The 16,935-nt window shown below is 44.9% G+C and overlaps 1 protein-coding gene across 1 annotated transcript in view; it reads left to right on the top strand.

The window, feature by feature from the left end:
* The window catches only part of DMBT1 (deleted in malignant brain tumors 1), a 58,385-nt gene that overhangs the window by 30,208 nt on the left and 11,242 nt on the right, over nt 1-16,935 (top strand). The window contains 10 exon segments of the mRNA XM_058810989.1: nt 9,665-9,976; nt 11,550-11,755; nt 12,234-12,453; nt 12,633-12,971; nt 13,357-13,491; nt 13,705-13,746; nt 13,800-14,180; nt 14,690-14,731; nt 15,721-16,032; nt 16,453-16,494. Of these exon segments, the coding sequence (XP_058666972.1) occupies nt 9,665-9,976; nt 11,550-11,755; nt 12,234-12,453; nt 12,633-12,971; nt 13,357-13,491; nt 13,705-13,746; nt 13,800-14,180; nt 14,690-14,731; nt 15,721-16,032; nt 16,453-16,494 (2,031 nt within the window).

Below are 16,935 nucleotides of genomic sequence, written 5' to 3' on the forward strand. Positions count from 1 at the left end.
CAACATCATAATTCATATGTATTTTTGTGGACAAACTTTCACAGAGTCATAGAAATGTTGATTAGAAGGGACTTTTGAAGTCTATTCAAAACAGAGCTACTGCCAACACCAGGTCAAATCCATTAAGAACTGGTCTGGCTGAATGTCTAGAAATATTCAAAGGATGAAATATTGAAAGCTACTACTCTGGGTGACCTGTTCCAGTACTGTCCTATTGCTTTCCCATATCTAAGTCTCAAGTGTAAAAACAAGTGGTTTGGCTTATGAATTCTCTTCTCTAAATGGCAGCAGTGATTGCATTTGTTGGACTTCCAATATGAAAGCATTATCAAGTACCCAAAATCACTAATAATTAATATATTTTTTTCCCCCTAGCCCTTCTGTGCTTGCCAACCTACATGTATGCAGCGGTAGACAGACATTATCTCCAGTCCCAGGGCTACTCAGTGGGGAACATCAGCCTGGCAGACCCTCAGTGTACACCAGAAATTACATCAACTGAGGTTATATTCAACATTTCATACAGTGACTGTGGTACAAGTAGACAGGTTGGTGTCAAGATATTTGGGACAGCTCTGGGCACGGGAATTTATTGGACATTTAGAAAATTGTCATGGATTGCAAAGGGTATTGTAGGCCACAGGCATGCAAAACACAGAAAAGGAGCATGTGTTTCTGGAGGCTGAATTTGGTTAAATATTTATACTTATCCTTCCCAGGGTACTTACATCCTTCCCGGTACCTATTTCAGAATGACGTTCTAGAGAACAAAAACAGAGGGGAGCTTGAAGTGAGAAATCCCATCCTGGGTGCTTGGGATTTTTCAGTGTGACAGGTCCTTTCTGACCACCAGGACCTGGCACATACATTAGTTCATAATACTCACAGTGAACATGACCCCATGTGGAAATTCAACACTCATTTAATGTGTCAAACAGGGCAACAACGAAACAATCACCTACTCCAACGTGATTAAAGTGCCTGCTCCTGGCGCAGTCATCAAGAGGAAAAAGGACCTTCACTTCCACATCAGCTGCAAAATGCTGCAGAACACCTGGGTGCAGGTCATGTACATTGCTGATGATATCATCGATGTCAACAAAACCCAGTATGGCAGATACGAAGTGAGCCTGACGTTCTACAACTCCTCATCTTTCCAGTGGCCAGTGCATGACTTCCCATACTATGTTGACATGAACCAGAATTTGTTCCTCCAAGCTTCTCTTCACAGTTCTGACCAAAATCTGACCGTATTTGTGGACACCTGTGTGGCATCACCTAATTCTAGTGATTTTAGAACACTGATCTATGAATTGAGCAAGAGTGGGTAAGAACTTTGTAAAAAATTACTTTAAAAGCATTTCTATGTGTTGTTCTAAAAGAACTTAATTTGTGAAATGAGGTGATTTAGGACCAGTGTACATTGTCTGTAATTCTCAGGGCAAATGTTCTTCTAAGAACAACTTTTTGGCAAAGCTTGACTAAAATTCAGAATGGCGACCAAATGTCATTCAGAAGTTGCAGTCAAGCACTGAGAGTCCACCCAAAGAGGCAGTGAGGAAATTGAGGTCTGACTTTGTTTCTTAAATAGACATATGAAAGGGAAGGATGTCCATGGCTCTGCACTTCTGTACATCATGAGTTTTACAGCATCATAACTGGAGTACAAAACTGTCTACTCAAAAAGAAGAGAAATTCCTTAGCCTTTTCTTACTATTCTAGAAACCTAAACCACTTTGCCTGAATTTATACCAAAGTACATTGAAACACTAAAGAGAATGTTTATTTTAAAAAAAGGTATATTAAAATTAGTTTTATGTTTCCAGAGAAGAAAGGAGAACTTTCTCTTTCTGCAACAACTTTCAAGGGTCTCTTTTCATACAGTTAATCCTGTTTGTAAATGCAGAACAGGCTCTCACCTGAAACACAGAAACCAGCAGAACCACTAGCCATTTTTCAGCTATTCATGTTTACACAGAACTTGTTAAGTCATGAAATTTCTGTGCTGTGCACATTTAAGTAATTTCTCTTCTTTCTAAAAGCACTTTTTTTTAAGCCTTTTGATTTCTCTTTTACTTCCTGGTTTTATACTTAGCCTTGAAATTCATTGCAAAGAGAGGATGTAATAGTGCTTCTGCTCCTGAGAAGGTGTGAGCTAATAGCTAATCTTGTTGATTTTATGTTGATTTTATGTCCTAATATTGATTTTATGTCCTCCCAGGTGTGCTAGCAACCCTAGCTACGCTCTCTTCCCCTCGCCACACAGCGGCATCGCTTGGTTTGGGTTTAACGCAAAGAGCAGCTGTAATGGTGCTTCTGCTCATGAGAAGCTGTGAGTTAATAGCTAATCTGTTGATTCCATGTCCTTCCAGGTGTGCTAGTGACTCTACCTACTCTCTCTACCCCTCACCACGGAGCGACATTGCTCGGTTTGGGTTTAACGCCTTCTCGTTCGTGAACCGCTTCCCATCGGTGTTCCTGCACTGCGAGCTGCTGGTGTGCAGGTACCGTGACTACTCCTCCCGCTGCTACCAAGGCTGTGTGAGCAGGTTCAGGAGGAATGCAGATTCTTCCCACGAGCAAGTGAATGTTGTTGTTGGACCCGTGCAGCTTCGGGAAGCTCACGCTGAGAGCAGGAACATTGGTAAGTTTAAATATCTTGAATAACGTAAGACTCTGTGTGTTACTGTCTGTTTGCGTTTCAGTTCAGACAGGAAATCCAGCTCTGAAATGTGCTTTTGCTGGTTTATTTACAATTTGGCTGTAATTCTTATGGGGGATGATTATTTTTTATTTAAATAAAATAGTTCTTTTAGATTTACAAGTTCTTTTAGATCTTTCTATGATAGTTTAGATCCATTCTTTGTTCTGCACACATCAAGTGGCAATTGGTTAAATTCTCTGGGAAGAGGGATGAGATGTAACTAATCTCATTTATATTAATTTTCCAAAGCTGTCTGTGCCTAATTTGCATGTCTGTTATTTATTTACAATCAATCTCTAGGTCCTCTTGGAAATGCTGTTTCTCAGTGTCGTGTAGCTGCTGTTTCCACTACCAGAAAGCAACATCTTAAGGTCTTTCCGTGCAATCATTACAGACTCCCAGTTTCTCTTTAATTTCTTGCCACAATCTTTACTTGTTTTGCATGGCCACAGAATAATTTGTGAAATAATGTGCAGTTTTCCAATCAGATCCAGATTAGAGCTTTTTAACTCAAATTCTCTTTGCCTAATTATCTTTGCAATTAACCAGCTCAGGGGAAAAAACCAAAACAGTAAGTTTCTCTCCGACTCTTTTATGCACAGGGCTGGCCTCTGACATCCAGGCAGAAGGGGAGACCCTGAGCTCAGACTCTGCTGCCAGCTTCCACATTCCTCTGGCTGTGACCATCGTGGTGCTGGTTGCTGCTGCTCTCACAGTGGGAGGATTTCTTTGGAAGAGGAAACAGCAGGAGGGCATCCCATACCAGAGACTGTGAGAGGCAGCTCCAGGCATGGAGGTGGAAGGACACTTTCACCAGCCACCTACTTTGTTATTTGGGTTTGCAATCAGTGTGAAGGGTAGCTCTTACTTGGCTATTCCACCATCCAGGCCATGTTTGGAGAATCAAGATTACACCTGATGTTACCATGAACTGAATTTATAAAGCAGCCTGATTTTTAAAACCTGAGGTGTAAAGAAGGATTGATTCTTTCATCCCAGCATCCAAATAAGCACCTTCAGTGCTGGACATTTCAAAGCTTTTCTGTAGAGCTCCTCATTGAATGTCTGTCTGAGAAGACTGAAATAGGTGACTTGAGAAACAAGAACTGATTTATTTGGCCGTTGCTGATACATAGATGAGACACCTGTGTAGCACCATAGATACACTGGGAAGTAGTACAAGAAAAATATTTCTTTGCAGTAAAAAAAATCTCACTAATGAGCCATAAACAAATATGCTCAGGGGTTGCATATGAAGAATTATTGCTGTACAGCATTCCTGACTTTGGGCAGATCGGTTCTTCCCAAATCCATATTTCTCTGAATAAATGTAAGCCATTTATATGATTGTGTATGGAGGATGAATACAATCCCATTACATAAATGTGTAATTAAAAACAACAGGAAAGAAAATGGTTTTTTGAGCAATTTTTTTTTTTGTGTACTTGCAAACATCCCACTTGTATGTGTGTACTCATGGCTAACACAATGCTGGGTTTGAGAATGTGGCTTCTGACAAAGTGACTTTGCCAAGCTCCTGCTCTCACACATTTCTACACCTGGAATGGGTGGGAAGGAGAAAAGGTAGATAAGTTCCCATAAGGAAGTGTGATCTCTCTCCTACCCCATGTGAAAACAAAATTAAAAAACAATAAAAAAGGAAGGATTTCTTGGAAGAAGCTGCTTGATACAGGTGGAAAGGTCACTGGTATTGATTGAGAAATGCCCTTCTTGAGACGTTCCTGTTCTCCAGCCAGGTGTGAAAGAGGCAAGTTCATTTGGAACTGCGCAGTGTCGGATGTGCAAGGTGAGCCAAAGTGGTGACGTGTGAGCAAGGTGAGCTGTGCTCGTGGGTGACATCCTGACCTGACCAGGAGGATGAGGGCAGCTCTGACAGGAGCCAGCCCCACAGCCTGGACCATTTGTTCCTTCAAGCTGCCTTCTCCTCATGGCTCCAGGCAGGGCTCTCATCACCTCTCCATGATGTAAAGAAGGGATCACACAGATAGGGGCTGGCACTGCACACAGAAAGTGAGAGGGGTTTTCCACACTTGAGGAACAAGGATTGAGGGTCTTCCTCCCCCCTCTGCCTGCAGCCACCTTTGGAGGGCAGAGCACCTCAGAAGGCTGAACTGCCTTCACCTGTTCTCTGGACCAGAGATGGTCTGGGCTCAGAGGAATGCAGCCATCTGCTCAGCACAACAAGGACGCTCCTGGAGCTGGGCTTTCCTACTCTTTAGAACAGGACCTTCCCCTGTGCTCTTCCCAGACCTGTATTCTCCTTCTTCCTGCTGCTGTGGTGTTCCTACCACACCATCTTGCAGGCACTTTTTTACCCTTCTCCTATTCTCTCAATATTATTTTCGCAGAGAAGCAGAAAGACCTCAGGCCTAGATCCTGGTGTCTCCAATCCTCAGCACCCCTGTGCTGTTCAGAGCTGAGGTTTTACATAGCATGTCAGTGCCAGGGCTCCCAGATGCAGAAATACCAAGGCTGGATAAAAATACAAGTTAGAATTACCAAGTTCACTGGTTTTCATATTAAATATTGCCGCAGCAAGTGTTGCCAAACTGCTCAGGTGGTAGATGTTTCAGACTCCTCCTCATATCTTGTTATCTGCCTTGATCCACAGGCATTATAGAAAGGCAGGATTCAAGAAAATTGGGTTTGATGATGAGGAAAGGGTCATGTGATTGGGGAAGGATCTCTCTGCCACAAACCCTCCTGCCTGGATTCAGACTATCACTCCTTTGTGGAGAAGGCTGTGGTTATCCTTATTCCAGTGTAGATACTTTCCTACAGTCATGGGTGAAAGCTGATTAATCTTGTTTGTCCCTTCACTGGTTTCCAGTCTTACCTTTAAAAACCCAGTGTGTTTGCAAAGTGCCCTCACAATTGTCAGCAGAAGAAAAGGTGTTTTCAAAGCTCAGTGTAGCTTCATTCAGAGCTGGAAAATGCCTCAAGCTGCCAGAAAAAGACCTTGAGAACAAAAATGTGTTACTGCGAGAGATTTATCTAGCCAGGGGGAAGGGTTAAATACTGTATGGTATTTCACTAACTAAGGTTAATTAAACAAATTATTTATCCATTTCCATTGTGCAGAGATTGTCTGATAATAACGATCTCTCAGAATATCTAGATTTTTTAAATGAATAATTTGTTTATGAGGAAGGTAGTGAAGAACTAATCAATTAAACAATCAATATTGATCTTTTACCTGGGCAGCTTAAGACTTTTTTTTACACTTGAACCATCTGGGAATTCCTTTTGTGTTCCCCTTCCTCCTTCCCCTTTTTCAGTTATTACAAAGGTTTGAAGAAGAACTGTGATCCATCACTCACTCTTGCTTCACTGCTTGCAGTGTTTGATTGGCCATTCAAATAAACTGGATTTCTCATTCTTGTCAGGGTGTCAAAACCAGAATATGAATAGTGAATACCAGGTGGTGTGTACACATCCTCATTCATGTGCAAATGTGGTTGTTTGGATAAAGAAGAAACATATTTACTATTCTGAATGTTCATTTTCAAGGCTTCCAAAGTTATCTTTGGCCTCTTATATTTTTCACTTCCTTCTTCCATTCCAATGATATTGGCCTGTGTGGAAAGATGTTTTAGATCATTCTCTTTTCCCCCTGGGCTTTGGTCTTCCTGCTTGATGGCTGTCCCTGGAGGCAATAAATTCATATGTGGCAACAATTTTAACTGGTGATAATTCCATGCGAGTCATGATGGCTGTGGAGGTAGGGATGAGATGGAGAACAGTGTTCTGACTCTTCAGTTTTAGGATGATCATCAGATTTTCTTGTTAAATTGTTAGAAACATAGAGGAAAATAACCACTCTGGCAAAAGAGCTATGAATGAGAATTAAGCATCGTTTCATATTGTAGAAAAACCTTGGATTCATTCTTCAAAGAATCATACTGCTGTTTTTGTCACTATGTAAAATTAAACAAGGAATATATTAAGACATTTTCTTAATCTGAAGAAATCAGGACATTTTTTTCCTCCAATTTGTTGGTTCAAAGGATCATATGATATTTTAGAACAAAATTAGTTTAAATCTATGTAATTTCCTTCACCATGCACGAAATCCACAGATTTTTTCCACAGTGTTTGCACGAAAAGTTATCAGTTGACCCTGATTCTCAGACATTTCCTTGCAATCTGTCTGTCAGTGAATTTTGACTGGAATTTTGGCTTGTACTTTAATGTTCTCCAAAAATAATTTGTTTGTATTAGGGCTGGAGCTGTTGACTTCAGCTGCAAGGTTCTTCAGAGACCCCCCAGTTATACTTAAACAGGACCACCAGGTCTGATCTTACTTTATCTAAAGTCTGCTGAAGCTTTAGGACATTTATGCTCCCCAAGAAGATCTGCAACATCAGTTGGCAAAGGTCTCTTGCTATTTTGCTGCAAGAAATCCATTTAAGTTTCAAGATTCCACTACCAACCCAATACCTGACCAGGAACCTCCTCATGAAAGAAAAATGCTGAGATGCATCAGCCAGAATTGAAAGGTATCTTTGGACAGGAGCTCTCTTTTTTTTTGGTACAATGAGATGATTGTGAAACCTATGGTAGCATAAATACTTCCTTCCAGGCAATGGAAAATGTTACTCTTGAGATATTGTCTTTTTGCAAAACCCAGGAAGTTACAAAATATTAAATAACAGATCAAACACATGTTTGTTTCAGATTAGAGGGCTGTGGTTGTTTTATTGTTCTGCTGAAGAAAAAGAGACCTGGAGAGCCACTCCCCTTCAGAAATAGAGTATATATTGTGAGGTCCTCTTTACCAACACCACCTGGTGAGATGGGTACCCCCATGGTTTTGACATGGCTTCTCTTGTTGGGTCCAGCAGTTCTGGAGGCCAAAACAGGTAAAAGACTTAGACTTGTTCCAGGGCAGATTAAAAAAATTATAAAGACTGCTTGGAGTCCTCTCTGTTGGTTCCAAGAGCAGAAATTAAATTCAGGCTGGTATTGGTTTGGGCAAAAGGTTGCGAATTGGATGAAAGAGCAGAGTTTTGTTCTACTAAAATTGTGAACTAATCATCCGAGTGGATGATAAAAATGATTTGAACCATTTTGTGGGGTTCATTTTGCTGCCACAGGTTCCTACTCGTATTAGTGCCTTGTATCACTGCAAGAATTGTGTCTGTGAGTATGTCATGAATGAGGTATTCTTCCAGTTCCAGAAATCTGATCCAAAAATCATTGAAAAATTTATTTCTTTACTTTTTTCCATGAGTCTTTTATTCCAGAGTATACGTGTGCACACATATTCTATCTATTTAATATTGCTTGTATCAGTTGGTTCTTCTTGGTATTATGCACAATTTAACAAAATATAACATGAAGCTAGGTTTCCACACTCTAGCACTGTGGTTAAAGGATGGACATCTAAAAACTATGAGAGATTAAATATTTTTAGTTCAACTTTTTTTATGATCATAGAATTTTTCCTTCCATGATTGCTTTCTATCTCCTGAGTGGTTTGGGTGACTTTGAGTTAATAGTTCTCTGTATGTCTTAGAATAATTGCTGATGACTTTTCTAATGAGTTATTTAAGCTTCGTTGATAATTTATATTGCCACCATTCACCTCATCAATTCTCTCCCTCTGTATCCTGCTTTTCCGGTGATAACTCATCTCACTCTGGCTGCTCTGTGTCCCAGAGCAGAGTATTTGCTGTATTTGTATAATCACAGGCTTTTGTCTTTTTGATAACTTTGAAGTGTGAGGAAGGATCCAGGCTATCCAATTTCATCCCCAGCTGATGGTTATGCTCTCACAGCAATGACAGCCCTTGAATGAAAGCAAATAAAACTGGCTTAGGTTGGCTTAATTTCCTAATCCCACTCTGACTTTTTGCCAGGTTTGCTGTTTCACCTCTCAAAAACCCTGTGAGTAGGGCTCAAAAATGTGCGTGCTCAAGTAGATATTTGAAGGAACAAGTCAGATATAAGTCAAGGGGCACTTTTATAGCTTTGGCCTTTGAAAGTCATACAAACCAGAGCCAATTTAGTTTGGTCACCATCTTGACTGTACTTCTGGATCAACAGCAAAGAATTAGGTGCAGTGAAGAAATCCTGGAGGTGTTAACTTTTGAAATTTGTTTTGCTCTGGATGACTTAGTGTTTAACAATAAGGTAAATATATACTTGGCAGCAACGTAAAATATAACAAGTGCAGCTGCATGGTTTGATTTCCAGAGTGTAAATACTGCAAATCCAAAGTTAAAACATTTATTTGCTTGCTTACATTTGATAGTAAAGCTTTTAACAAACTTGTTCACCAAAACTGGATCTCTAAAATCAGGATTTTCATGCTGGTCATACCACAATGTCTAAACAAGACATAAAACTGAAAAGCAGATGGGCTTTACCTGAATAAATGCAGTAATCAGCTGCACACAGGATAGGTTATCCTGTATACAGGATAGGTTATTTATTTATTTCAAAATGTAATAAATTTTACTGTTATATAAAAAATAAAGCCACTGAACTCCTATTGAAATATTTATAATCCTGTTGAGATCATCATCCAGTCTGTAGGACATTTGGTGAAATTCTTCCACAGAAGTTACTCTTATAAACTGTAGGATTTCGTGATGTGTGGACTCTCAGTCCTTAATCCTCTCCCAAAAATTTCTTTCCTTGCTTAAACCGCTTGTGCTTAGCCTGCTGCCTAAGTTTACTGCAGGGATCTTGCATAAAACACACGTGGCTGATTTTGAGAACTGGAAGACAGGAATAAAAAAGGAACAAATCACCTCTGTCCTCACAGGCACTTAATAGTGGACTGGGCAACACCTTCTAGGGACAACAGGGGAAGAAGGCAGAATAGATGCTCCTTCCAGTCCCTTCCAGCCTATTTCCCTGAGTGTTTGTGCCCATCCTCTCTCTCCCAGCCTATTTCCTTGACTGTTTTGTGCCCTTGCCTCTCTCCCAAAGCTCCCTACATCGAGCTGGTGAATGGAAGGCACCGGTGTGAAGGTCGTGTTGAGATCTACTACCGGGGACGGTCGGGGACAGTGTGTGATGACTTCTGGGACCTCCCTGACGCCCAGGTTGTGTGCAGGCAGCTGGGCTGTGGCAGGGCCATTGCAGCTCTGGGAAGTGCCTACTTCGGGCAGGGCTCGGGTGACATCGTGCTGGACAACGTGAGGTGCAGTGGAAATGAGGCGTCCTTGCTGCGCTGCAACCACACGGGGTGGAGGATCCACAACTGCGCCCACTATGAAGATGCTTCTGTTGTCTGTTCAGGTAGTCCCACTCTTTTTCACCCCCAAATCCTGTCCTTTCATTCCACTGACCCTGCAGAACCAGCATGGATTTGTGTTGTCATCTTATTGAAGGGGTCCCATACTGTTGTTTCCCTATCACAAAAGTTTCGCACCTTCCTGGTGTTTCTCATGGGCATCTCCTCAGAGCTCTGACTCTTTCTCCTTCACAAAGCAACCACCAGACTCCAGTTCCCTTCTCAAACAGCCACCCCACTCTTTTATAGCACTCTTCTTCTCATTGCTTAGAGCTGTGGCCTGTTAAAGACAGGCCTGTTCCTACTCCTTGATAATTGTCCCAGGTGCCACTCCTTAGGGGTCAGATTACTTTGTACACTATCGTTATTTTCTTATATTCTATCCCCCTACAGATTTGTGTTTTTCTCGTTATGTAAAACCTGTGCTTGCTCATCCATGCAAAGCAATTAAAAACCCCAAGGATTAGATATACATTGCAGATACACAAGGACAATTATTCCATCTAATCATCTGGCAGTGGCAATAAGGAAACGGTTCAAAATTAGAGGCAAAGCTATGTCTGATCAGCAAAGTTTATCAAGGAGGAATGGGGTTAGGTGAATTCTTAATGGATTTGTTATGGGCAATAATAATTTCACAATCACAGCTCAGATTGTCATAGCTCACAATTCACTTTGGATTGTTTCCATATTTTTCAAGTCATTTAGGTCCATTAATGCCTTTTTCCTTTGCAAATACCCATCCAATTTGAGTATCTTTCACCTTGCTGTGTTCATTTTACTTTCCCATTACTTTTTAGGAGAATTTATTTGTATCTTATTTTCTCATGTATTAACAACTGATCATCAATAACCAAGCATTGCTGATGACAATAGATTGTTCAGGTGTTTTGTATCAATATTGCAGTTTTCCATGTTTCCTTAGAGAGTAAGAGCCTGGAGAGCTAAATCCATACTGGAAGGAAGTGCTAGCTACACCAGTGTTTTTCCCTTAGAAGAAAAGAATAAAAATTTCTACCAGACCTGTGAACACATCACACAGAGCCTTTTAAAACGCCATTTATTTCTTGCCTGCATTCATAGCTCCAGTGCCTTCTACAGGCTGAATGTATCCAACAGATGATTCAGTCCACTCCTGCCCTTGCACCAAGCACCATCCAAGACCACTGCCCAGGCTGTTCCAGGGGATGTCCTGATCATCTACAGAAGGGCATTCACAATGGGGACAGGCCCAAGCCCTGCTGCTGCCAGCAGCCCCACAGCTCCCCCCTCCATGCTAGGAGCCTGTGGAGTCTCAGGCTGAGCCTGGGCTGTGGAGTCCAGGGGCTGGGAGCAGATGCCACCCTGAACCTTACCCTGCTGACCATCTGGAAATACCACTTCCAATAAAAAATTTAAATTGGCTGTTACCCACCTCCATTCTCTCCAGTGACCCCAAATAAGAAAGACCATGCCATAAGAGTAATTGCTCTTGATTTCACTTCATCCTTGAGGGTCTGGCCTTGTAGCTACCACACAGACATATCCATTGCACAGTGCTCATGTGTGGGGTGTTTTTCTTTTTTGTTTTTTTCACAGAGGAGTCTGATTCAAAACAAGCAGAGCCAATACCAACGTCTACAGCAGATTCAGCACTGGGGACAGCCTCCACAGTAGGGACAACACCCATAGATCCAATGATGTCTCTAAGAGAGACATCAATGCCAGCATTAAGAGTCTTCACAAATGAGATGACATCCCCTGAGGAGATGGCCACAACTGGATTAACAACCAACATAGAGGAGGTACGTTTTGCAGAGATAATCAAAACTCCACAACTTTTGTGAAAGTTGTAAAGCTGGTATGTTTATTACAGCGCTGGACGCATGTGGGAATCGTTTTCCTAAAATGACATGCGTACTTCTGGGAACTTGGAGTCTCTTTTTATCCCCCTCTCAAATTCATATGCGTACAATTTCACAATAGGTTCATGCATATTCATTTTTACAAATTTCGTGTGACATTTGCCACTAGTTCTTCTTTATCAGAAAGAATTCCTAGGTCAGGATGACCTGATCTCACAGCAATCTCTGTCTCTTTATCACTTTCTATCTCTTCCCCCTTATCTCTGTCCTTCTAGAAAAACTAGGCTTTTGCAGTTAGGCTAAATAGCTATGTTTTCTAACCACAGACTTAACTCAAAAATATACATTTCACCTAAATCAAAATGGATTTCTACTCTGGAAAATTTCCACTCTGCCTCATGTGACAACCCCATTTCAGACAACCGCCATGGTGACATCATCCCCCACAGCAGAGGAATTCTTCCTAGAGGAGACGGCCACCACAGTGCCAATGACAACCCTAGCAGTCACACCCAACTCACGGCAAACAACCATGAGAGAGATGTCTGCTCTACCAGAGACAGAAGTGCCATCCTCTGCCCCAACACTGCCGTACTCACTGCCTGATATGATCAGCACAGTGGAGGAGAGCACAACAGGTAACCCTGTCCACTGTCACTCACTGTTCTCTTTAGTACCCCTGGGCTTCCTTCCCAGACCTGACTGCACTGCAGACAGACTCCCAAAATGACAGGAGAGAGTTCCATGCTCTCTTCTCCCATTATTTGTCCAGCTCTGCTTTTCATGTCCATTGCCATTGCACTAATGACCTCCTTAGCAGGAGCATCCAGCCCAACATACTCGACCAGCACACAGCCACCCACCAGCACGCCAGAGACACCCACCTCAGCAGTGATGTCCACTTCAGTAGTGATGCCCACCTCAGAAGAGATGTCCACCTCAGCAGAGACGTCACCCGCAACAGAGATGACCAGCCCAATGGCATCCAGCGCCACACCAGAGATGTCCACACTGCCATCCAGTGCCAGGCCAGAGACGTCCACCCCAGCAGAGATGCCCACCTCACCAGAGACAACCACATTCACAAGGATGATAACCTCACCCTTGTTGGGCACCTCAGAGAAAATAGATATGAGGCCAGAGGAGAGCACACCAGGTAACCCTGTCATCTCTCACTCATCAATCTCCAAAGTGCTCCTGATGTCTTTACTGAGTGACCCTAACCCCTGGTACATGTCCCACTGGTGGATTGGTGCTTTCTGTTGCTTGGTGAGCTGAGCATAAGCCAAGAAAAAGCCCTGTTTGCACAAAGAGAGCACAGCAGACTCTCCTGGCCTGCAGGAATAGGGTTTTAGAGAGGTGGCAAAGAGCAGGACAGAGGGGTGACTGAGCTGGGAGGCTGGGGAAGGACTCAGGGCATTTTGGGCTGGTGTCTCTATGGGAAATGACTGGGCAGAGCTTCACCCTGTCAACCAGCATTAATGATCCATCCTTGCCTGTCATACCAAATGCTGTGGCCACTGTAAGAATTACCTCCCTAGCAGGGATACCCATGATAGAGCAGAAGATAAAGGAAACAACCTTCATAGCACAGACAACAACCTCAGCAGAGACAACCGCCTCAGCAGAGATGGTGACTTCAGAAGGGATTCCAAGAGGGGAAAGCAGCACAGCAGGTAACCCTGTCCACTCTCACTCACTGTTCAGTGTGTGAAACAGCAAAGTCAAAACAGTGATTTCAGATGAGTGAAAGAGATGACAGATCCTCTGCAGGATGTTGTAGGAATCACAGGACAGGGGCTCCTAGAAAACAGGCTGCACTCCTCTGCATGACATTGTGATGACTCTGTATGGACCATTTGTCATTGATATCAAATTCTTCCTTGCAGCCACAACTCCAGCACCCATCTCATCCGCACCATACTCCACAGGTAATTCCAGCCCCCAGCCCCCCCCGCCTGGCCTTGCAGCAGCCCCGTTGCAGTGGCCCATGTGGGCAGAGCAGAGAGCTGGGCTGCTGTGAGCTCATCCTTGTCCCCGTGCCGTGTGCCAGGGCCCAGCGTGCGGCTGTCGGGCGGCAGGAACGGCTGCGAGGGCCGCGTGGAGCTGTACGACGGCAGCACCTGGGGCACCGTGTGTGACGACCAGTGGGACATGCAGGATGCCCAGGTGGTCTGTCAGCAGCTGGGCTGTGGAGAGCCCCTGGCTGCGCTGGACACTGCTCACTTTGGCCCGGGCTCCGGCCACATCTTCCTGGATGACGTGCAGTGCCGCGGGGACGAGCCCTCCCTGCAAATGTGCCGGCACAATGGTTGGGGCATGCACAACTGCAGGCATGTGGAGGATGCCAGTGTCATCTGTGCAGGTGGGTAGCCAGCAGAGACCAGCAGCTCTCCAGCAGCTCACACTGGATGGGTTCTGGTGTCCTCCATGGGAAGCAGCCATGCAGATCCAGGGCAGAGATGAGAGTCTGGGGTTTTCTGCTGCCTGATGCTGAAATACGTGTCATGCAAAATCCCCATTTTTGCACAGAGAGGTCAGAACAGGCTCTCCAGTCTCACAGGTGTAGGTGCTCCATGTGGTTGCAAAGAGTAGGTTGGTGGGATCATGGCATGGGCTGTACCAGGGATGTGACAGGTTGGTGTCTGGATGTGTCAGTGGCAGGAGTTCCATGCCCTTTCATCCCTTTATTCCTTGAGTCTAGCATTTCCAAGTCCATGTCCATATCTATGCCCATGTCTGTGCCATGTCCATGCCCATGTCTGTGCCATGCCCATGCCCATGTCCATGTCCATGTCCATGTCTTTGTCCGTCCTCTGCCACAAGTTTGCTGCCTTTAGTACTCTTTCATTCACTCCCTCTTGTTCCTTGCAGGTGCCAATCCAACCCCTCCTGCTCAATGGCCGTACACAACAGGTAATTCCTTCCCACCCAGCATATTTCCAGTTTTATAGTGGCACAAGAGGAGAAGAGAGAAGAAGGAGAAGAAAGTGGGCCTGCTGGGCTGAGCCTGCTCACTGCAATGCTGCTGGTCCCTTCTGCCCATGGCAAAGGGTTTTGTCATTTGAGGGCTTCTGCCAGAGCGGATCTGAGTCTCAGCAGAACGGCAGCTGCAGTGGTGCTGAGTCCAAGCCCTGGTCTGCCAGACACTCCATGGCTCCTGGCTGTGGGGCAGCAAGTACAAAGAGGATGGGGGCAATCCCTTCCCTCAAGCCCATGTGCTTGCCAGCCCAGCCCAAGACACAGGTATCTGTCCTGAGGACAGGTCACGGCTGTTGCTGTTCAGCCATCAAGCAAAGGTGGCCAGTTCCTTGTGGATGCTGTGCCAGGGCCCATAGCCTCAAACCCAAGGTGTATGAGTGGTATGGGGGAATGTCACATGATCTTGGCATGCAAAAATAGCTTTTTGGCAAATGCCCCATGCCCCCAGCAGCTCCCAGGACCCCCAGGCTGTTCTCATGGGGTTCCCCATATCGTAATACATGCTGCTCTGCAGCACCAGTACTCTGCACTGAAGAAGGGCTGTAGTCTCATTTCTTACAAAGAGTTGGGTTCTCAGGGTTTGCGTTTTTTTTGTGTTAAGGTGTTACTGTTATACTCCTTCAATTATTAAAACTCAGATTGGAAATTGAGGTATGAAAATGCTGCCAGTCTCCCAAACATGGTACCAAAAGCACGTGAGACCGTTGGGATTGTGTGGCAGAGCTTTGCCTTGCTCATTATGCATCAGCCTTCCATGCACTGGGAGTCTTTGCTCTCTCACTCCCCTTCCTTGGCCTCTTTAGGTTTGCTCACCTCAAATCAAAGTCACTGTGGCCAAATCTCCAAAACAGCAGGGGAGGTGGGGGCTGTGGGTGCTGAGGTGTTGGAAACCTGATGTTGTTGTGCCTTGTGCCGTGTGTCAGGGCCCGGCGTGCGGCTGTCGGGCGGCAGGAACGGCTGCGAGGGCCGCGTGGAGCTGTACGACGGCAGCACCTGGGGCACCGTGTGTGACGACCAGTGGGACATGCAGGATGCCCAGGTGCTGTGCCAGCAGCTGGGCTGTGGAGAGCCCCTGGATGCCCCACAAAATGCTCACTTTGGCCCGGGCTCCGGCCGTATCTTCCTGGACGACGTGCAGTGCCGCGGGGACGAGCCCTCCCTGCAGATGTGCCGGCACAACGGCTGGGGCATGCACAACTGCGGGCACGTGGAGGATGCCAGTGTCATCTGTGCGGGTGAGTGGCCTTCTGCATATCACTCTAAGTGTGTTCTGTGTTCTCTGGGAACAGCCAAGCTGAGCTCCCCCAGTAGGGCCAGGGCAGAGGCTGCCACCAGGGATCTTTTGCCACCAGGAGCTGAATCCTGTGTGATGCAAAAGACACATTTCTACACAGAGAAGGCACACTGGATACTCCACACTTCCTGCTTTAGAGGATAAAGGAGGGGGCAAATTGTTCTTTGGGGAAGATGGGGCAGGACTGGGGACAGGTCTGGCTAGTATATGAATGGGGGGAAAGGCAGGACCCAAGCTCTGTTCCCCCTTTATTCTTCAGCCTGAATTTTGATGTCCATGTTCATGACCATGTCCACATCCAAGTCCATACACTGCCACAAGCCTCACTATGCTTTTGTTCACTCCCTCTTCTTCTTTGCAGCTGCCAATCCAACCACTCCTTCTCAGTGGCCACTCACAACAGGTAGGTCCTGCTCACCCAGGTTATGCCCAGTTTCAAAGTGATGCCCAGCCTGGCACTAGATGAGAAAAAGGGAGTCCAACAGTGCCGATCCTGCTCAGTGCAAGGCTGCTGATCCCTTTGGCCCATGACAACTCCAGAGTGCTTGAAGGGTCCCCATCAGGGTTGGTATGCTACCAAGGGGTTGCAAAGAGTTTTTCTGGAAATTCCTCAGTGAATCCATGACTTCTGCAACCTGGCAGCTCCAACATGACACCAAAAGGTCCCTGGATAGGGCTAGAACGGCTGTCTGTATGCCTAGAGTCTATCCTCAGTCACAAAACACCCCAATCCCCTTTGGCTCTGCACTGCTCCACCTCATGGCCACTGTGGCAAAATCTGAACAGCAGTTGGGAAGTTCGGGGCTACGGGTGCAGAGCTGGTGTAAATCTGACCTTGTCCTTG

Source organism: Ammospiza caudacuta, chromosome 9 (genome assembly GCF_027887145.1).
Source record: "Ammospiza caudacuta isolate bAmmCau1 chromosome 9, bAmmCau1.pri, whole genome shotgun sequence".
Taxonomy (NCBI): Eukaryota; Metazoa; Chordata; class Aves; order Passeriformes; family Passerellidae; genus Ammospiza; species Ammospiza caudacuta.